Source organism: Euprymna scolopes, chromosome 1, assembly GCF_053919585.1.
Source record: "Euprymna scolopes isolate OS-2025 chromosome 1, ASM5391958v1, whole genome shotgun sequence".
Lineage (NCBI taxonomy): Eukaryota > Metazoa > Mollusca > Cephalopoda > Sepiida > Sepiolidae > Euprymna > Euprymna scolopes.
In genome coordinates, this window is record NC_136482.1 from 83,194,102 (window position 1) to 83,214,101 (window position 20,000).

Sequence of the window (20,000 nt, forward strand, 5' to 3'; positions counted from 1 at the left end):
GAAAATTAATAAACATATATTAAGGAAATGGCAGAAACCCAAGAGGAAGCCCTTCAATCTGTAGTGGAATACGGACAAAAATGAATGGTCACATCCAATGCTGCCAAGACTAAGTTTGTTTCCTTCAATAATTACAAGAGACCTTCCTACCCACCAATTACTATGGCTAAAGATACATTACCTTAAAGTACTTATTTTAAACTCCTCGGCTTAACGTTCACAGGGAACATGAGTTGAAACCGAAACATTGAAAGCATTGCCAGGGCCACTGCGACGAATTCAAAATGTGCCATGTGTTTATGAAGCAGAAAAAGCACCGATTCATTTTCGTATTAATTCATGTCCCATCTATTTGATATAATGTTTATCAATTTTTTAGATGTGCTTTGATAATATGTTATATTCATATGGTTTCTACTACTGTTCATTCCTCACAACGTTTCGGCCGATATAATCACAAACCTTCTGCGAATATATCTTCACCGTGGCTCTGTTTTTAGTGAATAGTATAAGGAAGTTTTTTTTTTCAAGGAACCATTGTTGTAAAATTCGAAATCTGTAAAGAATTTATGAAACGGAAAAGGCATCTAGTCGTTTCCATTTTCGTATTAATTCTGGTCAATACCGATTTGATATAATGTTTCGGATATTTTGCGATGAATAAAAATACATTCTTTTACACCACATGAATATGGTCGGAGGAAACAGTGGTCAAACGTCGTGATAAAAACACCCAAATTGAGAAAAGCAGTCCACACAATCCACATCATACAGATTATCAAGTGTAATCTGAGCCCCCCCCAAAAAAAAAACAGCACTATTTAAAGTTTTAAATGTTAAGCTTCCTTATGCCCTGAAAGTTTTATTCCTGTAAGAATTTGGACTATATAAAATAATTATTTTATATTGTTCAGATATATAGTGTCGTACATGCTTGTTATTCGGGCAATTTATAATCTCTTTCTGTTTCTAAAGGAGTAAAATGCCCCCCACTTGGTAACGCATTTAATATCCAACAAAAAAAAACCCAACAAGATAACATGTTTTTGTTTGGATAATAGAAAAAACTTACAAAAGGCAGATAGGGTTTCTCTATTTTTTCTTTATTTCGTTGGATTAACTTTCCATTTAATTAACTGATGCATTGTAAAAGACAAACGAAAATGAAGCGAAACAGCGTGGAAAAGATATTGGAAACTGTTACACCACTTAGCACTTAGTGACCTTCATGAGATTAAAACGCGTGTTATCTCGAAACGAGAACGAAACGCGGAATATCAAATGAATGAAAAGACACCGTATACCGTTTGAAGCAAAACATTACACTGTCTGAAGGCAAAAAGCAATTTAAACAATTCAAAAGTTTTGTATTTTGTAGATATTATTGCATATACGTTTTCACGTATTTTACTGGCTTTGTTGTACCGACTCCACTTCGCCGCCTGAGTGTTGACCATGTCACCAACTTGAATTTCATTTTTCTGATAAGCGGATGCAATAGAATGATTGGAATATACTCCAACCTATCACTAGCTATCGGTTGTTTCCATGGAGAAAGTCTTCCTCATAGCCTCTTGAATTCTAATTGGACAATGGTGGCGATCAATTTCCAAACCCCGCTTTACTCTAAAGGGCCATATTAATTCATATCTTACCCAGAAGTGAGATCAATATATTATTTGATATTTTTATATTTTAAAGTTAAATAAATGTGTCATTTTACTTTTTCAGTTTTCATAGTAGATTCCTTAATGATAATATAACGTATTAATGCATATTTATCGTTATACAAGACTAGCCTGGGATCCCGGCGTTGCCCGGATGTTTGGAGGTGTATGTTGAGCAAAAAGAAAGCGGTCAATTTTTTTAAAACTTTGATCCCTATTATGACCACTTAACATTTATTGTCTTGGGATCAAATCAACTTATTATGTTAGATCCATGTCCAAGGAACCTATATACCGAAAATTGTCGGAGGAGTTTGGTAGAGTTTTCAAAGGTCAAATCGTTGAATTTTGACCCCATAACAGACAAATTTCTGGCTAAACATGGATTACAAAGATTTTCCCAAATCTCAGTGCCCTGTATATCAAATTTCGAATGTATAGACTGAAAATTGATAGAAATATTGTGTAGGAAAAACAGACAGACACACAGACACTTTCACTTTTATAGATATATAGATAGGTGTATATATTTATATGTTTATAATAATAACAAGATAACATATCCAATAGTATACATTAAAAATGGAAATGTGGAAGACCTAAAAACTCAACGTTTCGCCAACTATTGCACAGGCTTTATCAAGAGAACAAAAAGCTACATGATCCATAAAGAGTAGCGAAAATATTTGTTCAGCTCACGTCATCGTCATAGCCACTTTGGGACATTTATCTTTCTCGTCATTATTTGCATGATGTATATCGTTATACGGGCACTATTAGAATGCCTTTATGATCCTTCCTGCTAGCCATTGCTTCCACATCTCCGTCGTAATTCTTCAGACTGTGGTTATTAGATAAACAATTCGAGCTCTCGGGCACTTTGCAATGTTTATATTGAGCGCACATTGAGGTTTCGCTTACATTATGCCGGTGGTAGATGGTAGTGTAGGGCCTTGGAGTGCCGACTATGGCAAAAAGACGTGTAATTCTGGGTGTATATATATATATATATATATATATATATATGTGTATATATATATGAATTTGCGTTATCGCAACAACAGTTTACCATTGATTTTTCGCTGGCACAGACTATTAGTCTTCATTGGAATTTGTATGGCAATAAGCCTCCCCAATATCCGAGTCCTCCTCGCACCTATCCAGTGATGATCTGGTTAGTGCGTTTTCTCTTCGGTTAATCCTCCTTGATTCTCCACTACTATTTGGTGTGGTGCAAATTCATGCTGACACTACAAATGTTGTTTTTCTTGGGGGAGGGGGCAATTTACAATTATACGATTTCAGTTTTCTTGAATCTACGTGGTGTTTCTTTATATTTTTGTTTTACTTCTGTTACAGTTACATGTCCGCTTAGCTTTTGTAGCTCATGTATATTAGTCCCTGCAGTTATTATTATTATTATTATTATTATTATTATTATTTTTACAACGCGTACGTCAACTTTATCCGTCTGTGATCTGTTTTACCTTAGTTGTTTACTTTTACTTTTTCCGACCATATAAAATGTCTTCGAAACCTTTAATGATACTTCTAAACAAAAGTATTCATGAAACTAATCTTACAGATCGAAAAAGGTATTTGATATTAAACAACTTATGAAATGCCACCAATTTTAACGATGCAAGTCACGTAGACTAAAACGTACTTATTCGTTCGAAATATTTCAAAAGGTAATTTGTAGTATACATTGTAACTTGTCCTTCTCTTTTCTTCATTTTTTTTCTCATATCTATTAAACAAGGGGCCATGGAAGATCTCTGCAGCGAAGTCAAGAGAGAAGAGATTATTGCTTACTTCAAAAGCGATTTGGACTGTCTGCTTGGTTCCATTCTTGAATTATGGCAAGCCACCGAAAGAAATGGCGCTTACAGTAAGTATTTGCCCTAAACTTTGTTGTTTAGCTTTAATTTCTGCATTCATATTTACATTGAAGCATTCACACATACTTATACAAGGGGCGTGCAATAAGTAATGCCCCTGACCCACTTCCCATAGAAATAGAGTAACGAAACTTAGCACAGTTATTAGTCTTTCGCTACATAGGAACCACCTAGACTTGGGCATTTTTCCCATCGTTTGATGCAGCTTGGAGACCGTTTTTGTAGAACAGCTCAGGTTAGTCTTCCAACCACGATGTGACTTCAGAAATCAAGGCGGCATCATCTGGGAAAGACTTTCCTTTCAAAAAAACTTCATGACTCGAAAGAAGTGAAAGTCAGAGGGTGCAAGGTCACGAGATGGGGGATTTCATAACCACACGCCCGTGCTTCTGATCTGGTGATATGCGAATTGTGGACCGGAGCGTTGTCCTACAGGAGGAGGGTACCTTTGCTGATCTTGCCCCGCCTCTTGATTTTGATAGCTTCCCTTAATTTCCTCAAAAGTGAAGCATAATAGGCTCCTGTAATTGTGGTACCCTTTGCCAGGAAATCTGTCATTACTACTCCGTCCTGGTCCCAGAAGACTGTGAGCATGACCTTGCCAGCGGAGGGCTGCACCCTTGCCTTCTTTGGAGGTGGTGAGTCCAAGTGCTTTCACTGCATTGACTGGGTTTTTGTCTCTGGATCATAATGATGGACCCAGGTTTCATCCTATGTAATTAGTCTTTTATAAAAATTTGACTCATCTTCTTGGCACATCTCCAAATTCATCCTCGAGCACTCGACGCGTTCTCGCTTCTGGAATGGTGTGAGCAACCTGGGAATCTATCTGGCAGACACGTTATGCATATGCAAATGGTCATGAATGATAGTTTTCAAAGACCCTACTAATCTAGTACTAATCTTGACATCTTGGGCTATTTGGCGAATAGTAATGCGCCGATTTTCCAAAATGGCAGCCTCAACTTGACGGACAGATGCCTCACCAATGGCAGAAGGGGGCGACCACGTCTGGGAGTTGTTTCCACAGACTTCCGGCCATGTTTGAATTCACGATGCCAGCGTTTTACAAGGTCATATGATGGGGCATTATCACATAAGTTTCTTTCATTTCATCAGAAGTCTCCTGTGGTGTGCGTCCTTTCAAATAAAAAAAAAACCGAATCACTGCTCAACAGGCTCCATTTCACACCTGAAACAGTTCAAACACCTGTAAAACTGAAACCACAGTTCAGATCTGTAATTTGCCACATAACCCGTAGAGATATAAATCATTGCACATGCAAAATTTCAGCTAGATCAGACAACTGGAAGGTGGTCAGGGGCATTACTTATTGAACGATCCTCGTATATCCATTTATAGCACGCCCGGATTTCAATTAACTTATTCTCCATATCATTCGTATCCGATGCAGTTTGTCCATTTATCTATTTTCGGTCTTTATCTTTCACACACACGAACACACACATACAGACACACAAACACATACAAGCGCACAAACACACACAAACGCACACAAACACACACAAACACACGCAAGAGCACACAAACGCATACAAACACACACAAACACACGCAAAGACATATAGTGCCATCAAAAAATAAAGCCCGCACTTGTAATTTTTTTCAAAAACCGCAAATTTAAGTGAAATTTATTGTAACTGTTTCAACAACCTGTACCTCATTTTATTCGCGTTTTATTCCTCTATAATTTTACCTGTTTATATTTGACTTTTAATTGAAGTATCCTAGTGTTTACGTCAATTTAAAATTTGACAAAAATAAACTCCGCACAATGGAAAAGTTCTTCCAAATTTGAAATGTTATCATTGCGTAGCTGTTGCTTGATGTAATGCCATAGGTTTTTGATACGGTTGAGGTCTGGAGATTGTGCAGCAAAATCCAAACACTGAATATCATGCTCTTCCAGGAACCTTTTGGCATTGCTAGCTGTACGAATGGGAGCATTATTCTGCATGAAAACGGGATTATCATCTAAATTCCGGCCAAATAAGGCAGAAAATGCTCAGTCAACATATTACTTTACTTGGTGGAATTAATTCGACCTTACAAAGACGTGTTTTGTCTGTGTCTCAGTAAAGCAAAATACCATCTTAGTCGTATGTGTATAAGGGAGTCGTCGCTTATTATAGTCCGAGGATAATGATTAAGAGTGTCAGATGCCCGGTGAGACAGCATCGTAATGATCGATAGTGCTGGAAATTGGATAGATTTTTTTTATTATTTAGAGCGCGGCGTAATAAGAACTTGTATGCACTGAGCTTAAAAACGGCCATAATGTAGTAAGCTGGAAAATAATTCTTCGGCATATAGTTTAACCGGCGGGCAGTTCTAGGAAATAAACATTGTTCATGGAAGTTATGTCTATTTTTGGCGCAGATAAAGAGTAGGGAAAATTGTTTTCAGTAGCGAGAGTGCTTGTTGTGAATATTTTGTAAGTAAGGGGCATAGACTAAAGCTCAGTCAAGCACTGGCTATTTAAATAATGCTACAGCAGAAATAGACTCGCAACATCTCTTCTGTAGGAAATTGTGAGAAAGAATAAAGAACATCATCTACTAGATTTAAAAGCCATTTTTGAAACATGTCAAGGCAGAAAAGAGTGCTCAATACAGCCTCTGCCAAGACGCGATAACAATATTCCATCCCAGAACGTATTTGGCTCTTATACAGGTAGAGGATTGCGTCAGGATTAAAATACCTTCTAGAGCAGTAAAGAGGCCTAACCCGTTTCCAGGTTGGCTTGGAACAAATTTGATACAAATCTTCCATTTACGGTCATACCAAACAAAACCCGAATTCTTAATTTTACAATTCATGTGCTCGGCTGCAAGAAAAATAGACACGAGAATATTTAAAAGGAATCCACGCGATATTTCTTCTTTTTCCTCTCTTCATAAAGACTACCATAAACGCGGTCATTAAACCCAAAATCTATGCAATAATAGAATTAGTATCATCTTCGCATGTGTAAACATAAAAGAGGCGGTTTTCAAGTTAACGTAAATACAAACGTTTAAGGTAATAAAGTTCTAAAAAAGATTCAAGGAAGGCAGAGATTATGTCGGGGATGATAAGGAGTGTAGGAGGAGTAAGAATTTTCAGAACACTAGAATTAAAGTTGATTAGCCGAATAAAGAATTTCATGGATAAGGACCGTCATGTGTCTATAAACAAAATTTGATGTTAGTGTGCGAACTGTAAACACAATTATTCGCGAAATATTTACTAAATGTTGCTCAGAGAAGATCTACGCTTGTCGTAAACTATTTGAACAAGATGGACAACAAGACAGTTCCCACCCTCCCTATCATCCAGCCCTCGCTTTCTGTGATTTTTGGTTATTTCCTAAGCTCAATGAAAACTTTAGAGGTTGTAATTATGAGACAATTGAGGAGATGAGGAGATGAGGAGAGGCTGTGACGAGAGTCATTGACATGCTCACACGGGAGGACTTCCATTGAGCCTTTCAGACGTTGTTGAAACGGTACAACAAGCGCATTACAGCCAAAGAATATAACTTCGAAGGGGACTGTTTCATGTGTGTACTATCAATAAAAATGCCATACGAAAAAAGTTTGGAAACGTATAGAAGATATCTCGTATGTTTCGTCTATTATCACAGATAATATGGATTTTTATCTATACATAATTCATAAACAAAATCTATCACATTATCTCACTGTGGCTTCGAATTTACTGTGAATGCTTTATTACTAAGTGTTTATGTCTTTCAAATAATATCAATGTTCTGCTACGTTTATTCCGTTTATCGTTATGTGTTTATTTTACCGGTCTATGGAATTATGAAATATATTTTATTATTCCTTAATTGATAATACAGAGTGAAACGATAAAATTGTCGCCCTAGAAAAGACATGATTCCATTTCCGTGTAAGGAAAACCGGTTTTATTTATTTGTTGCAAACCATCTACTAATTGGCCAGTTGTGTACAAATTCCAAGAGCGATAAGACCTTCTTCCATGTCTGAAAGTGACACAATGTTCAACACGTGAGATTGGAGATGCGCCGCTGTACAAATCATACTCTCTACCGACACAAGAAATTGTCAGCACCCTCAAAATGCATATCCAGTCTGTTCAATGCTTGTGGGCACAGCACAACGATGTTTCCGGTCATGGTTTTTGGTGTGGTTTCAAGTGAGGGCTACATTATGCCAACTCACATCTACGAAGTCGGCTTAAAAGTAAACACCGACGTATGTCCTAAAGAGTGTAGTGATTCCCTGGTGCAAACAGGTGGCCGCTGGAAGACCCTGGATGTGGCAGTAGGACTCGACGCCGGTCCACAGTTTAAAGAGACCCATGTTTGGCTTTAGAATGAGTATTACGACTTTGTATCCTTCTCTCTTACCGCTCTCCTCCCCTAACCTGGACCCTCTACCACTTCGTTTGGTCATACATCGGGAATATCACCAACATGATCTTCTACAACACTAAAGCCAGCCTAATTGCCGCCATCTGCAGAGTATTCGCCGAGCTCCCGCTGTCGCTTGTGGAAAAAGCATGCTTTCAGTTCCAGACCCGTATTGAAGCGGTGATTAAGGCTAAAGTCGGTTGCATGTCAACTCTACTACATAATCAAGTTACCCGAATTGATTTTTTTCAATAAGAGTTTTAAAATAAAGTTGTAGTGTTGTTTTTTATGACAACAAATTTATCGTTCCACTCAGTATATATATACGTTTTTGTAACCATCTTGTTTAAGTTGTATATATATATGTTTTCCTCTAATTTGCAGAGACTCTTGGATACAGAGACATAATTCAAACAATCAAGAATTTGCTAGTAGCCATTGAAGCTGGTACAAAACGATTTGCCGAAGAAATCAAGCACATGGACTTTAGCGCTGAGTGCAACAAAAACCGTAAGAGTAACTTGTATTTTACTGAGACGTATGTAATAAGAAACGCTTTTACCAAAAGCCAATTTCGACGAATAGGCGGAATTGTTTATCATGAAAAATGAATCTCTTAGAATTGGTAATTCCATGAGCTTCCAGTACATCGTTCATCCTTTAAGGCAAAATCAACCTATTGTCATCGAGCTGAATAAATCTTTCTTCAAAAATATTGTATCTTAAAATTACAAAAAGGTGTCTGTCTTGAATTAAAAGCACAGCCCATAATGCAATTAAGTCAGATAACATAAAAATCCAATCTCTTTCTATTTTACTTATTTTTAAATTGCAAAGGTGTTACGGCTAATTACCTGCTAGTTTAGATACTTTAACTGAACGATCCTTTAAACTTTTCTAACAGTCACTTTAAATACAAATGTTTGTACCCCTCAGTAATCTGTTTCATCGGATATATTCGCCAAGTAGTTGAAATTATTTTTTATGCGTCCAGTTTCTCCTTTAACGGAGATCTTCATAAAATTCCAGTTTCTTTTCATGTTGCAATAAGACATTGGTATCTTGTCATCTTTTCCTTCTCAGCTCCGTTTAAGCTAGCATCATTGGAGGCATTGACTTCAACTAGTGTCGCTACTTTGTCCCTGTTGTTGACTACGATAAACTGAACAGAGGTTGATATTTTACTAATAACTGAGAGTAATTACGGATTCATACCTTTATTAACGTATAAGTAAACATAATATACTGTGTCAATCGCTTTATTGCAGATTAGTAAAATATCAATATTTCACTAAATATACGTCACAACAAAATGAAAATTATATCATCAAACGACTCCTTTACGGTTATTTATTTCCAAAGATTTTATTCAGCTTCATGCGATATTCACAAAGTTATGACATTTTATTTTTTATCGAAGAATTTCCACTGTCCATCGCATTATTACAAGTCTTTTAAAATGATGTTTTAGGGCAAAAATACAATGTCTTATCTTGCGAACTTTCCTTTTTATTATATTTTTCTGTCAAAGAATGATAAACGAAAACATCCTAGGTATGGGCTCATATGAATTAATTATTTATCCACATATACACCATTTTTTTTTAATGACTTAAAACAACCCTTTGTCTCCCGAGGAAGTCAATTTTTTTTATCTTAAAAGCGGTTATGGCTCTAGCAACATCAACTATGTTCCTCCACAAGGCATCCTTTGAAGTAAATTGCTTTCCTCCCTCATAAACTCCTCTTTTTAATATTGGCCAAAGATATTCAATAGGGTTACGGTCTGAAGAACACAATGGTTAGGTCATTAGAGTTTCCTCAATGAATTCCATAGATTCAAGGAAGGATGCAGTCGCCCCAAGCAGAATGGGATGGTACATTGTCATGTATAAAAATCATCTGAAAGCGACATGACAATTGTAGGTCATCTAGCTATGTAGAAAAATGATTATCCAAAAAAGTCGTGTACGCATTGCTGGTAAGCTTTACACCCTCTGGTGCTCGGAATTATCGAACCAACTTATCCCCAAAGACTCCCTGGCCAAAACATGATGCCTCCACCTCCTTGTTAGCGATGAACTCTGTAACGGGTCGGACTTACGTTCAGGTTTCAAACTTTGGTCCATTTATCTGGACCGTCAAGAGTAGCATGGGCCTCATCTCTAAATAGGACCTGTTGGAAATCAATTCTCATGTAATTCTGTGTCCAAGCCATTCGTTTTTTCCCATGTTGTTTGTCAATGTAGGCATTGGAAGAGGTTTGATGTTCCTTGCAATCTCATTCAACACATTGTATCGGGCATGTGTGGATCTTGGAGCTATTCCAGCTTTTGCAAAGGAAAGCACTGGCGCTGTTTGCGTTTCGGTTGACTTTCCTACGAATTTTCAAAATATCACGATGTAATAGGTTTCTCTTGATGCCTTTATTTTTCTGGATTTGGTGTTCGGGTTGTTCAAGAATGCAGGCAAGGTTTTTGGATCCCATTCCAGCCCTGTGGCTAAAGTTTTGATGAAGAATCCTTCTGCGAGTCCAGCAACTATTCTTTTCTTTTCGATAACTTTTATTCGCCCGAATGTTTGGCATTGTAAGAGATCTGCAATAAAGCGATAGATAGTGAAATTTCTTTGATAATAAATAAAATGCCATAACTTCGTGAATATAGCATGAAGCAACTCTTTGATAGTACAATTTTCATATTTTTGTGACATATATTTAGGGAAATATTGATATTTTACTAATCTGCAATAAAGCAATTGACACAGTTCTGATACAGCAAGTTTTGCAGTTGAAACAGCTGATTCTATAAGTCAATCGTGCACTCCAGTACACAATCGACTCTGGAATATTTTATTTTCATATTACATAACAATTGCTGCAAACTACTTAAACATTTTTACTCTTTCCTCTTACAATCAATTAACCAGGTCGAGAATTCATCCCCGATTCTACTAACTCGTTCCTTCACTCTCGGTAGGTCCTCCTGATTCTACACACAGTCTTCTACAAGTTAGTTTATGAAGGTGTAATAATAAAGTCTTCCACCTGATCTTTTGCCTTGTAATAGATTCCATAGATATCATAGAAGCCCATTCTTTGCTTTATTGTATTTGATCAGTAAGTTATAAGAACGGATTCAATTAATCGTAATCTAATTTTGTTTTGTATTGGTTTAATTAAAGTGACGCTTTTATCTATATATCTATAAAAGTGAACGTGTCTGTGTGTCCGTGTTTGTGTCTGTGTACATTTTCATTCGCAATAACTCTGTCACGTTTCAGTCTACAGACTCGAAATTTGATATACCGGGTACTGAGATTTGGAAAAATCGATGTGATCGAGTTTCGGCCAGAAATTTCGCTGTTAAGGGGTCAAAATTCAACGACTTTACCTTTGAGAACTCTACCAAACCCCTCCGACAATTTTGGGTCTAAAAACTTTAAATTTTAGATATAGGTTCCTTGGACATGGATCTAACTTAATAACTGGATGGGAGCCCAAAACAATAAATATTAAGGTGTCATAATAGGGGTCAAAGTTTTAAAAAATTGAGTGCTTTTTTTTTTTGCTCAGCATACACCTCCAAACACCCGGGCAACGCCGGGCACCCATTCCTAGTTTATCTATAAAAATGAACGTGTCTGTGTGCGTGTGTGTGTGTGTGTGTGTGTCTGTGTACATTTTCCTACGCAATAGCTCTGTCAATTTTTAGTCTACAGACTCGAAATTTGATATGCAGGGTACTGAGATTTGGGAAAATCTATGTGATCGGTTTTCGGCCAGAAATTTGGCTGTTAAGGGGTCAAAGTTCAACGATTTGACCTTTGAGAACTCTACCAAACTTCTCCGACTATTTGGGGTCTTAACACTTGTAATTTTAGATATAGGTTTCTTGGACATGTATCTAACTCAATAACTTGATTTGAACCCCAAACAATAAATGTTAAGGGGTCATAATTGGGGTCAAAGTTAAAAAAATTGACCTTTTATTATTATTATTATTTTTCTGCTAAGCATACACCTCCAAACACCCAGGCAACGCCGGGCACTCATGCTAGTATGTTTATATGTATAATCAGGATCAAATTGACCATGTACCACTCTACATAGTACACTGCGCTGGTTCGACAAAATAGCTATTCACTGAACCAGCTAAATTCATGTGCTATGATTACTAGTTTTTATACTTGTGCAGTTGAGCTTGCAAAGGTATATTCATATGTGACGTATGATTGTAAATTCTACTCGTGAAGAGTCAAGATAATGCATTCTCTGGTGCTCATATAGATTTAGTCACAAGTAGAAACGGCATTCCATGTAAAATCATTTATGTACGTATCGCATAGAAATATGTATCTTCACCAAAAGTAGAAATATTGATCAAGTAGAAGATCGACTGGAACATGTTATTAAAAATGGAAATCAATCGTAAAGCAGGGAAGATAATCCATAATATATCGTAACCTGGTTGCAAATTCTACCTGTGAAGAGTCTAGATAATTCGTTTTCTTTATGTTTTTAACAGCGATGCCATTGCTTAAGTAGTAATAACATTGCATGTAACTGTTAGCGGTCAGATATGTTTTATTTAGTGTGTGTGTGTATGTGTGTGTGTGTATGTGTGTGTGTACGCGCGTGTGTGCGTGTGTGAATTGCCATCAAATAATTAGTGTTTGTAATGGGTTTTGGCTTCATCTGAATTTTTCTCGTAATTTTCTCTTCATATAATAAACATATAATTTATCTGTGTGTTTAGTTTAAACAGTACGTAGCCGATAGCTATAGAATGTATATATTATTCATTTTAAACTGTATCTACATTTACGAACTACAGTCGATGTCAGATTATACATTATGTTTAAAAATGAATTCCATGTAAACAAAATGTTATTGTTATAAACTATTTTCGTGCATTTTAATCTTATTGTTATTTTGAACATTATTTCACAAGTTGTGATTTACTTCTTCAGTGGTATCCAGCTATTCGAAATATCTCTCTTAATAAGACTGAGATAGAATCAATGTGTTCATATAGGCTATTCTTTGTTGGATGTTGCCTCTAGCTGATATCTGTTTCAATTTCTAACATCCCTGTATATGTTCTGTCAGTTTGCTATTTTCTCTGTGCTTAATTAGCAGAGTCGTAGACCAAGACATATTTGACCGTGGTCCTACCCCACCCCCCACTTAATATTGTCAGAGATAGAGGATTTCCAGTTTGAGCACAGTTCACCAAGGTCACCTCTGATATAAATGTAAATAATAAAAATGGAAAATTGTAGGAATTTTAAAATGAAAGTAGATTTTTTACTTAATATTATCAGAAAACGCTTGAATAAAAACGATCGGTTTCAGTTTGGTAATGTTTGAATTAACATGAAATATAATTTCATTTCTAATTGTAGTTCCTCCGAAAATTGCAATACCGCCACATCCAGTTCCGAAGGTTGAGAGCAAATCACCAAGTGAAGAAGGTAAGGAAGAAAAGAAAGATCAGGCCAAAGATGAAGGTAAGGGTAGCAACCCCGTGGTCAGCGGCGGAGGGAAAACCAGCCAGATGTCGTTGGTCGATCAAGCTGAAGAGGTCATCAAAATAGAGAGGAAACAATTGGATGATATAAAAAAAGTGGCAAAGAAGGAAATGGAAAAGGTAGTTGGAGCCGGTAAAAGCGTCAATGTTGGCGTTATTGGAAATCTCGGCTTAGGAAGAATGGACGTGAAAAAAGAGGAGAAAGCGGAACAAACAGAAAAAGTCGGTGAAGATAAAGTAGAACAAGCAAAAGAGGAACCGAAAAAAGATGCTAAAGTAGAACCGGCGAAAGAACAGGTCAAAAAAGATGAACCAGAGAAGGAGGCCAAAGTAGGACCAGTGAAAGAAGTGGTTAAAGAAGAGCCGAAAAAGGAGGCCAAAGTAGAACAAGTAAAGGAAGTGGTTAAAGAAGAAGAGCCGAAAAAGGAGGCCAAAGTAGAACAAGTAGAGGAAGTGGTCAAAGAAAAAGAGCCGAAAAAGGACGCCAAAGTAGAACAAGTAAAGGAAGTGGTCAAAGAAGAAGAGCCGAAAAAGGACGCCAAAGTAGAACAAGTAAAGGAAGTGGTCAAAGAAGAAGAGCCGAAAAAGGAGGCCAAAGTAGAACCAGTGAAAGAAGTGATTAAAGAAGAAGAGACGAAAGAAAAGGTAAAAGTTGAAGAACCAAAGAAAAAGGCCGAAGTCGAACATGAAGGAATTGAAAAGGAAAAGTCCAAAGAGAAAACTGGAAACCATATCCCGGAAGAAGACGCACATGACTTGGACGAAAAACTCAAAGTCGTTTTCACGCATGAAAAAAATAATCTAAACGCACTTCTCCATAAGCTGGATGAAAGTAACCAAACTACCGCCGAGGAAAAAGAAAAACTTAACACCGAGAAAGAAGAAATTAAAGGCATGCTAAATGAACTGAATACCGCACTCATCGGTCTAAAGAAGATCGAAGCCATTGAGAAGGCTGAAAAAGCAAAGGCCGTTTCTGATGATACGAGGATTACCATTCTTGATGTAATTACAAAAAGTCCCGTGGTTAATAAGAAATTACCTCCTCCAATTATCAATGTTTTACCAAAAGGTGGCGAAGACAAAATTCCGGTTTTATCTCAAGTGGCTAAACTCAAGCCAACCACACCATTAACAAATTTGCAAGAAGTGGAAAATGAAGAACTGTCTTTAGAAAAACTAAGACCATTCGGCAATGATGTTTTTGACGCTCCCACAAATAAGGAAGAAAAACACAAAGAAAAGCTTGTGCCTGTAGGTGGCAAATCTGTTGAATCTAACGATATGGATGCGCAAGAAGAAAGAGATGAAGAAGTGAGAGCTAAAGAGATGGTCGAAAAGGCGATAGAGAGGGAGAGAGAGGAAGAAGAGGAAAAAGTCAAAGAACAACAAAAAGAAGAAGCACAAACAATTAAAGGGAAAGAAACAGGAGAAGGAAAGAAGGGTGGAAATGTAGCAGAAGAAAAGAAAATAGTTCCAGAAGAAAAGAAAGAAGAAAAAGTAACAGAAGAGGCGAATGGGGAAAAAATTGAAGAAAAGAAGGAAGAAAAGGTAGGAGAAACTAAAGACGTGGGAAAAGAAAAGAAGGAAGAAAAAGTAGAGGAAAAGAAAGAAGAAAAAGTAGGAGAAAAGAAGAAAGAAGAAAAAGTAGCAGAAGAACAAAAAGTGCTAAAAAAAGGAGAAAATAAGGAAGAAAAGGTAACACAAGAAAAGAAAGAAGAAAAAGTACCAGAAGAAAATAAAGAAGAAAAGGTAGAAGAAAAGAAGAAAGAAGAAAAAGCACCAGAAGAAAAGGCAGAAGAAAAGAAGGAAGGAAAAGCACCAGAAGAAAAGAAGGAAGAAAAAGCAGAAGAAAAGAAGGAAGGAAAAGCACCAGAAGAAAAGAAAGAAGAAAAAGCAGAAGAAAAGAAGGAAGAAGAAAAAGTACCAGAAGAAAAGAAAGAAGAAAATGTAGCAGAAAACAAGGAAGAAAAAGCAGAAGAACAGAAAGAAGCAAACGTGGTAAAAAGTAAGGGAGAAGTAGAACAACAAAAGAAAGAAGCAAAAGTACCGGAGGAGAAAGTAGTGCAAACAGCAGAGGAGAAGACAGACGTTGTAGAAGAAAAGAAAGAAGCACAAGAGAACAAGAAGGCAGAAGGAAAACTGGCGGGAGGAGAATCAGTAAAAGTGGACGAAAAGAATAAAAAAGCCGAGGAAACGAAAACAGATGAAAAAGTCGAAAAGAAAGATGAAATTCCACCTGTAATTAAATCTGCAGCACAGATGGCGAAGGTAACGAATAAACCGCTTCCGGTGTCTGGTGAGTCGAAAACTGGCACAATCGGTAAGTAAACTTTGTTGATGCTTTCAAAGCTACACACAACTGCATTCGTTAATTGCTTCTTCATTGTTTGTACCATAAACAAATTAGAAATTTATTAATTTATTTAATCTTAGTATTAAAATATTTCACGGGTTTTTAAATTTAAAAGCACGATTTAAAGTCACAAGCAATGTTCAATAAATTAAAGTGATGCATGTACTACCTATAAAATGTTACCGAGTAAAGTTTCTAGAATTCTATTAATCGAGATTATCTAAACGAACATCATCGTTTATAGAACAGCTTCCGTTCAAAAAGTGTAATTTCTGAAGTTTAACAACTTGGTTTATATCTGATGTACGTTTCGATAGTCAAAGTGCCTTCAAAGTCGCTTACACTAATGCACTTGGAAAATATTTTGTGATTTCATGAATTAAAAAGGAATACAAATATTCTTTGGCGTCATAGATGCACAACATATTTTGAATTCTAACGTCTATGTTTCGTTCTGAAAAAAAACTTTTTTTCATCTCATAGACGCAACACGTAAAAGAATAACTCTTGATTTTATTGACGTTAATAAATATATAAACAATTTTCGATTTTACAGTTTTTACTATATATATATATATATATATATATATATATATATATATATATATATCCATTGCCCGGTACCGGATGAGGATCAACGAATGTCCCATAAGACCGATACTTTTATTGTCATCAGTCAAATCGAGCAATTGCCTGCTCTAGTCAGGGACCCATCGGAGTACACCGGGAGGAATCTTCACATACCCGCAGTGACTTAGTCCAAAACACATTGTATTCCACAATTTACTGTAAAGAATCTACTGTTTATTTTATGAAAATATTTTTATATAATTGCTTGAATTAATTTTCAAATGCAAACGTTTAGTATCATCGTTCAGTTGTGCTCTATACAGAAGAATTAACTTCGAACGTGCCCCTGTTTTATCAAAGAACCTACTGTAGATTTTATACGCCGAGCCCTTCTACTTGTAAGGTGATAAAACTTCTCAAATGCACTTGTGATGCTGGGCTGCATAAGTGTGTTTACTTTGGTCAACATCAGACTGTTCCTTCTTTAATAAAATTTTTCCGATCATCGATATACGATACTTATAGATGGTATTCCGATAGAGAACTAAAAACACTCCCAGATACATAACGTACATGTGTATGAAATTAAAACACAATCGGCCGAACCGTTTCGGTGTCCATAGAAACAAACTCAATAACACACAAAGGTAAATTATATATATATATATATATATATATATATATATATATATATATAGGGTGACCCTAAAAAACGGGCCCAAACTCTAATTAGGCCCCGTTTCTTAGTGTATTGTCCGAATGAAATGAAACTTTGGTCATAACTAGTTTATCATATTCAAAACATCACATCAAAACACTAGGATCTTTGACGTTTTTTCTCCGTTCTATAGCAAATGTTCTAGATATCCTCCATTTAGCTTTTGTTTTTAGTCACCCTATATATATATATATATATATATATATATATATATATATATATATATATATATATGCGGTCTCTACTAACGTTTGGTAGTTAAGGAAGCCTATTATATAGAAAGGCATTACCGTACATATTCACACTTTTTAATATATACATATGCACATAACATTATTAAAAGTATATAAGGCTCGAGCAAAGCCGGGCTAAACTACTAGTATATAATATATATATATATATATATATATATATATATATGTATATATATGTATATATGAGAGAGAGAGAGAAAGACTAAGTTGTGTGCATACAACCATATTTCTTGCAATTTTATTTCATTAGGAAACTAATAAACTTTGATATATTTGTTAGGAGATTCGTCTCGCATGACTGAAATAGTAAATCTTTTCTCATTTTTTAGTCATGTCATGACTATTACTAAATTATAGAGAAAATGGCATTCTATTACTAATTTTCGTTTCTCTCGTAATATTTTCTACTATTTAACCAAGAATGTAGCCATCGCATTTATCCTTATTTTCGAGTCGCTTTTTACCTTGATAAGTAATGACTAAAAAATTTCATCTAATTTCCTTACATATTCATGGTCTGTTCGAATACACTAAATAATTTAGCTAAATACTCGTAGTCAGTAAAATCTCTATCTTCACTATTTTATAAAAGAACGTTGTCTTTGTGAGTTCGTTTCTCTATGGGCTTGAAAACGGCTGGGCCTATTTTTATAAAATTTTACACGAAGGTATTTTATGTACCTGGCAATGTACTTAGATAGGTCCTGTATCGGAATGTCATCGATAGCTATTGATAATCGAAATAATCTGATGACAAGAGGAACAAACGATTTTGACTACAGTTAACACCTTACGCAATCTAACATCACAAGTGCATTTGATAAGCTTTCTTACCACACAAGCCTAAAGGTCCGACATATAAACAGCGCATTATTTGGTAGGACAGGCGTTCGTTCGAAATGAATGTGTTTGTTTAAAGCATCATTGCGCCATGATACTTGACTTTTTCATTTTAAACTTAAATTCAATACATTATCACCGCAAATTAGTTGTTTTGATATGACAAGGGCGCGTTCGAAACGAACGTTTCTGTTTCGAGCACAATTAAATTATGACACTTGACTTTTGCATTTTCAACTTTAATTCAAACCATTATACATAAAATAATTTCATAAAATGAACAGTAGGTTCTTTACTATGTATCGTGGACTAAGTCACTGCGGGGAGGCTTATCGTGGACTAAGTCCGGGGAGGCTTATGAAGCTTACTCACAGTCGCCAACTAGAGTAGGAAATCAATCGATTTGATTCAAAATGGGCGAATTCACCGATTTTGATGACAATAAAATGTGGGAGTGTGAAACATTCGTTTAGCATCATTCAATTCCAGAGTCTCCTTGCTAGTCTACAATAGCATGGAAAAATCAATGTACAGTGACAGAGAGAGAGAGGGGGGATTCATATATTGCAAAATAACAGATGGATGATTTGTTTAGTTAATTAAAATTTACGGTTAATTTGAAATAGCAAAATGCTTTTTTTTAACACACCTCAATCTCAGAACTATGAACACTTTAGTATTTTTCTATCATTTAACTTATGTAGGAAAAAAAAACTTAGGGAAACTAACGTTGATTAACTTAATATTAATTTAATATGATGCGTCCACAAAGCATTTTAATTTGTTGAATGCCTCTGATGTATACTTTTGCTTACTAGTTGCTTAACTTTTTCCGCTTGCGACGCTGTTTCTAATAACATCATTAAAACGTGCATACCACGTTGCACCAGTTTCTTTGGAGGCGGGAAATCCCTCAAATAACACACTGATCCACGTCACAACCCCCCCCCAAAAAAAAAACTCAATGATTTACCTGCTATACTAACCGCCTCTGAATACCAATTCAGATTCACATAACACCTCATTGGATTGACATTTCCTCTAACCACAATACTTACCCGCTGAATTCTCCTCTCAAACTTGTCAGCATCATTGAAAATAACTGAACATCAATCTTCACTCCAACCCAGTCGCTCATCGAACGCCAACAACCTCCGCAAAAGTAAAATTTCATTTGTGTTTGGTTTCAATTTAAAAGCAAAAAATGATGGCAGAAAGAACACACGAACTTTTTTAACAATTGCATTCTTATTCTCTAATGGTCGATCATTATATGTTTTGGTAAAAAAAATGTCTGACATGTTTTTATGTTTTCTGCTTTCCTTAACTAAACTTAACCATTGTGAATTATTTTCAGGAAATTTTCTTTTCTTTCAATGTTATTTTTTTACTGAGTTGTGAATTGTAAATTCTACCTTCTACTACGTACGAGAATTATTTTTTATTAATCACTTTTTGTCATCATTGGACAACGATAACTCTCAATTTGTTGGAAAAATTAAAAACATTTCTGGCTGAAATTTTCTTTAAAAGGTTTGATATCATGTTTGCGTAAATCATGTGGGATATAAAACGTCACATTCGGCATGAAATATATTTAAAATATAACACACAATATAACCGCTTGCATATATACACACGCTCATACGTCTATGTATTGGGTTGGTGTAAAAATAATGTCGTTTTTTCACGTTAACTATACACATAAAAACGACATTATTTTTGCACCAACCTAATATTTATGTATACATGCATCTATGTAT

At 35.8% G+C, this 20,000-nt stretch overlaps 1 protein-coding gene across 2 annotated transcripts in view; it reads left to right on the top strand.

Moving 5' to 3' along the window:
• Nucleotides 1-20,000, top strand: part of LOC145245251 (uncharacterized) — a 260,099-nt gene that overhangs the window by 197,690 nt on the left and 42,409 nt on the right. For both annotated transcript variants that reach the window (XM_080107156.1, XM_080107155.1), the window contains exons 6-8: nucleotides 3,430-3,558; nucleotides 8,353-8,478; nucleotides 13,375-15,822. In XM_080107156.1, the coding sequence (XP_079963282.1) occupies nucleotides 3,430-3,558; nucleotides 8,353-8,478; nucleotides 13,375-15,822 (2,703 nt within the window). The remainder of the gene's footprint in view (nucleotides 1-3,429; nucleotides 3,559-8,352; nucleotides 8,479-13,374; nucleotides 15,823-20,000) is intronic.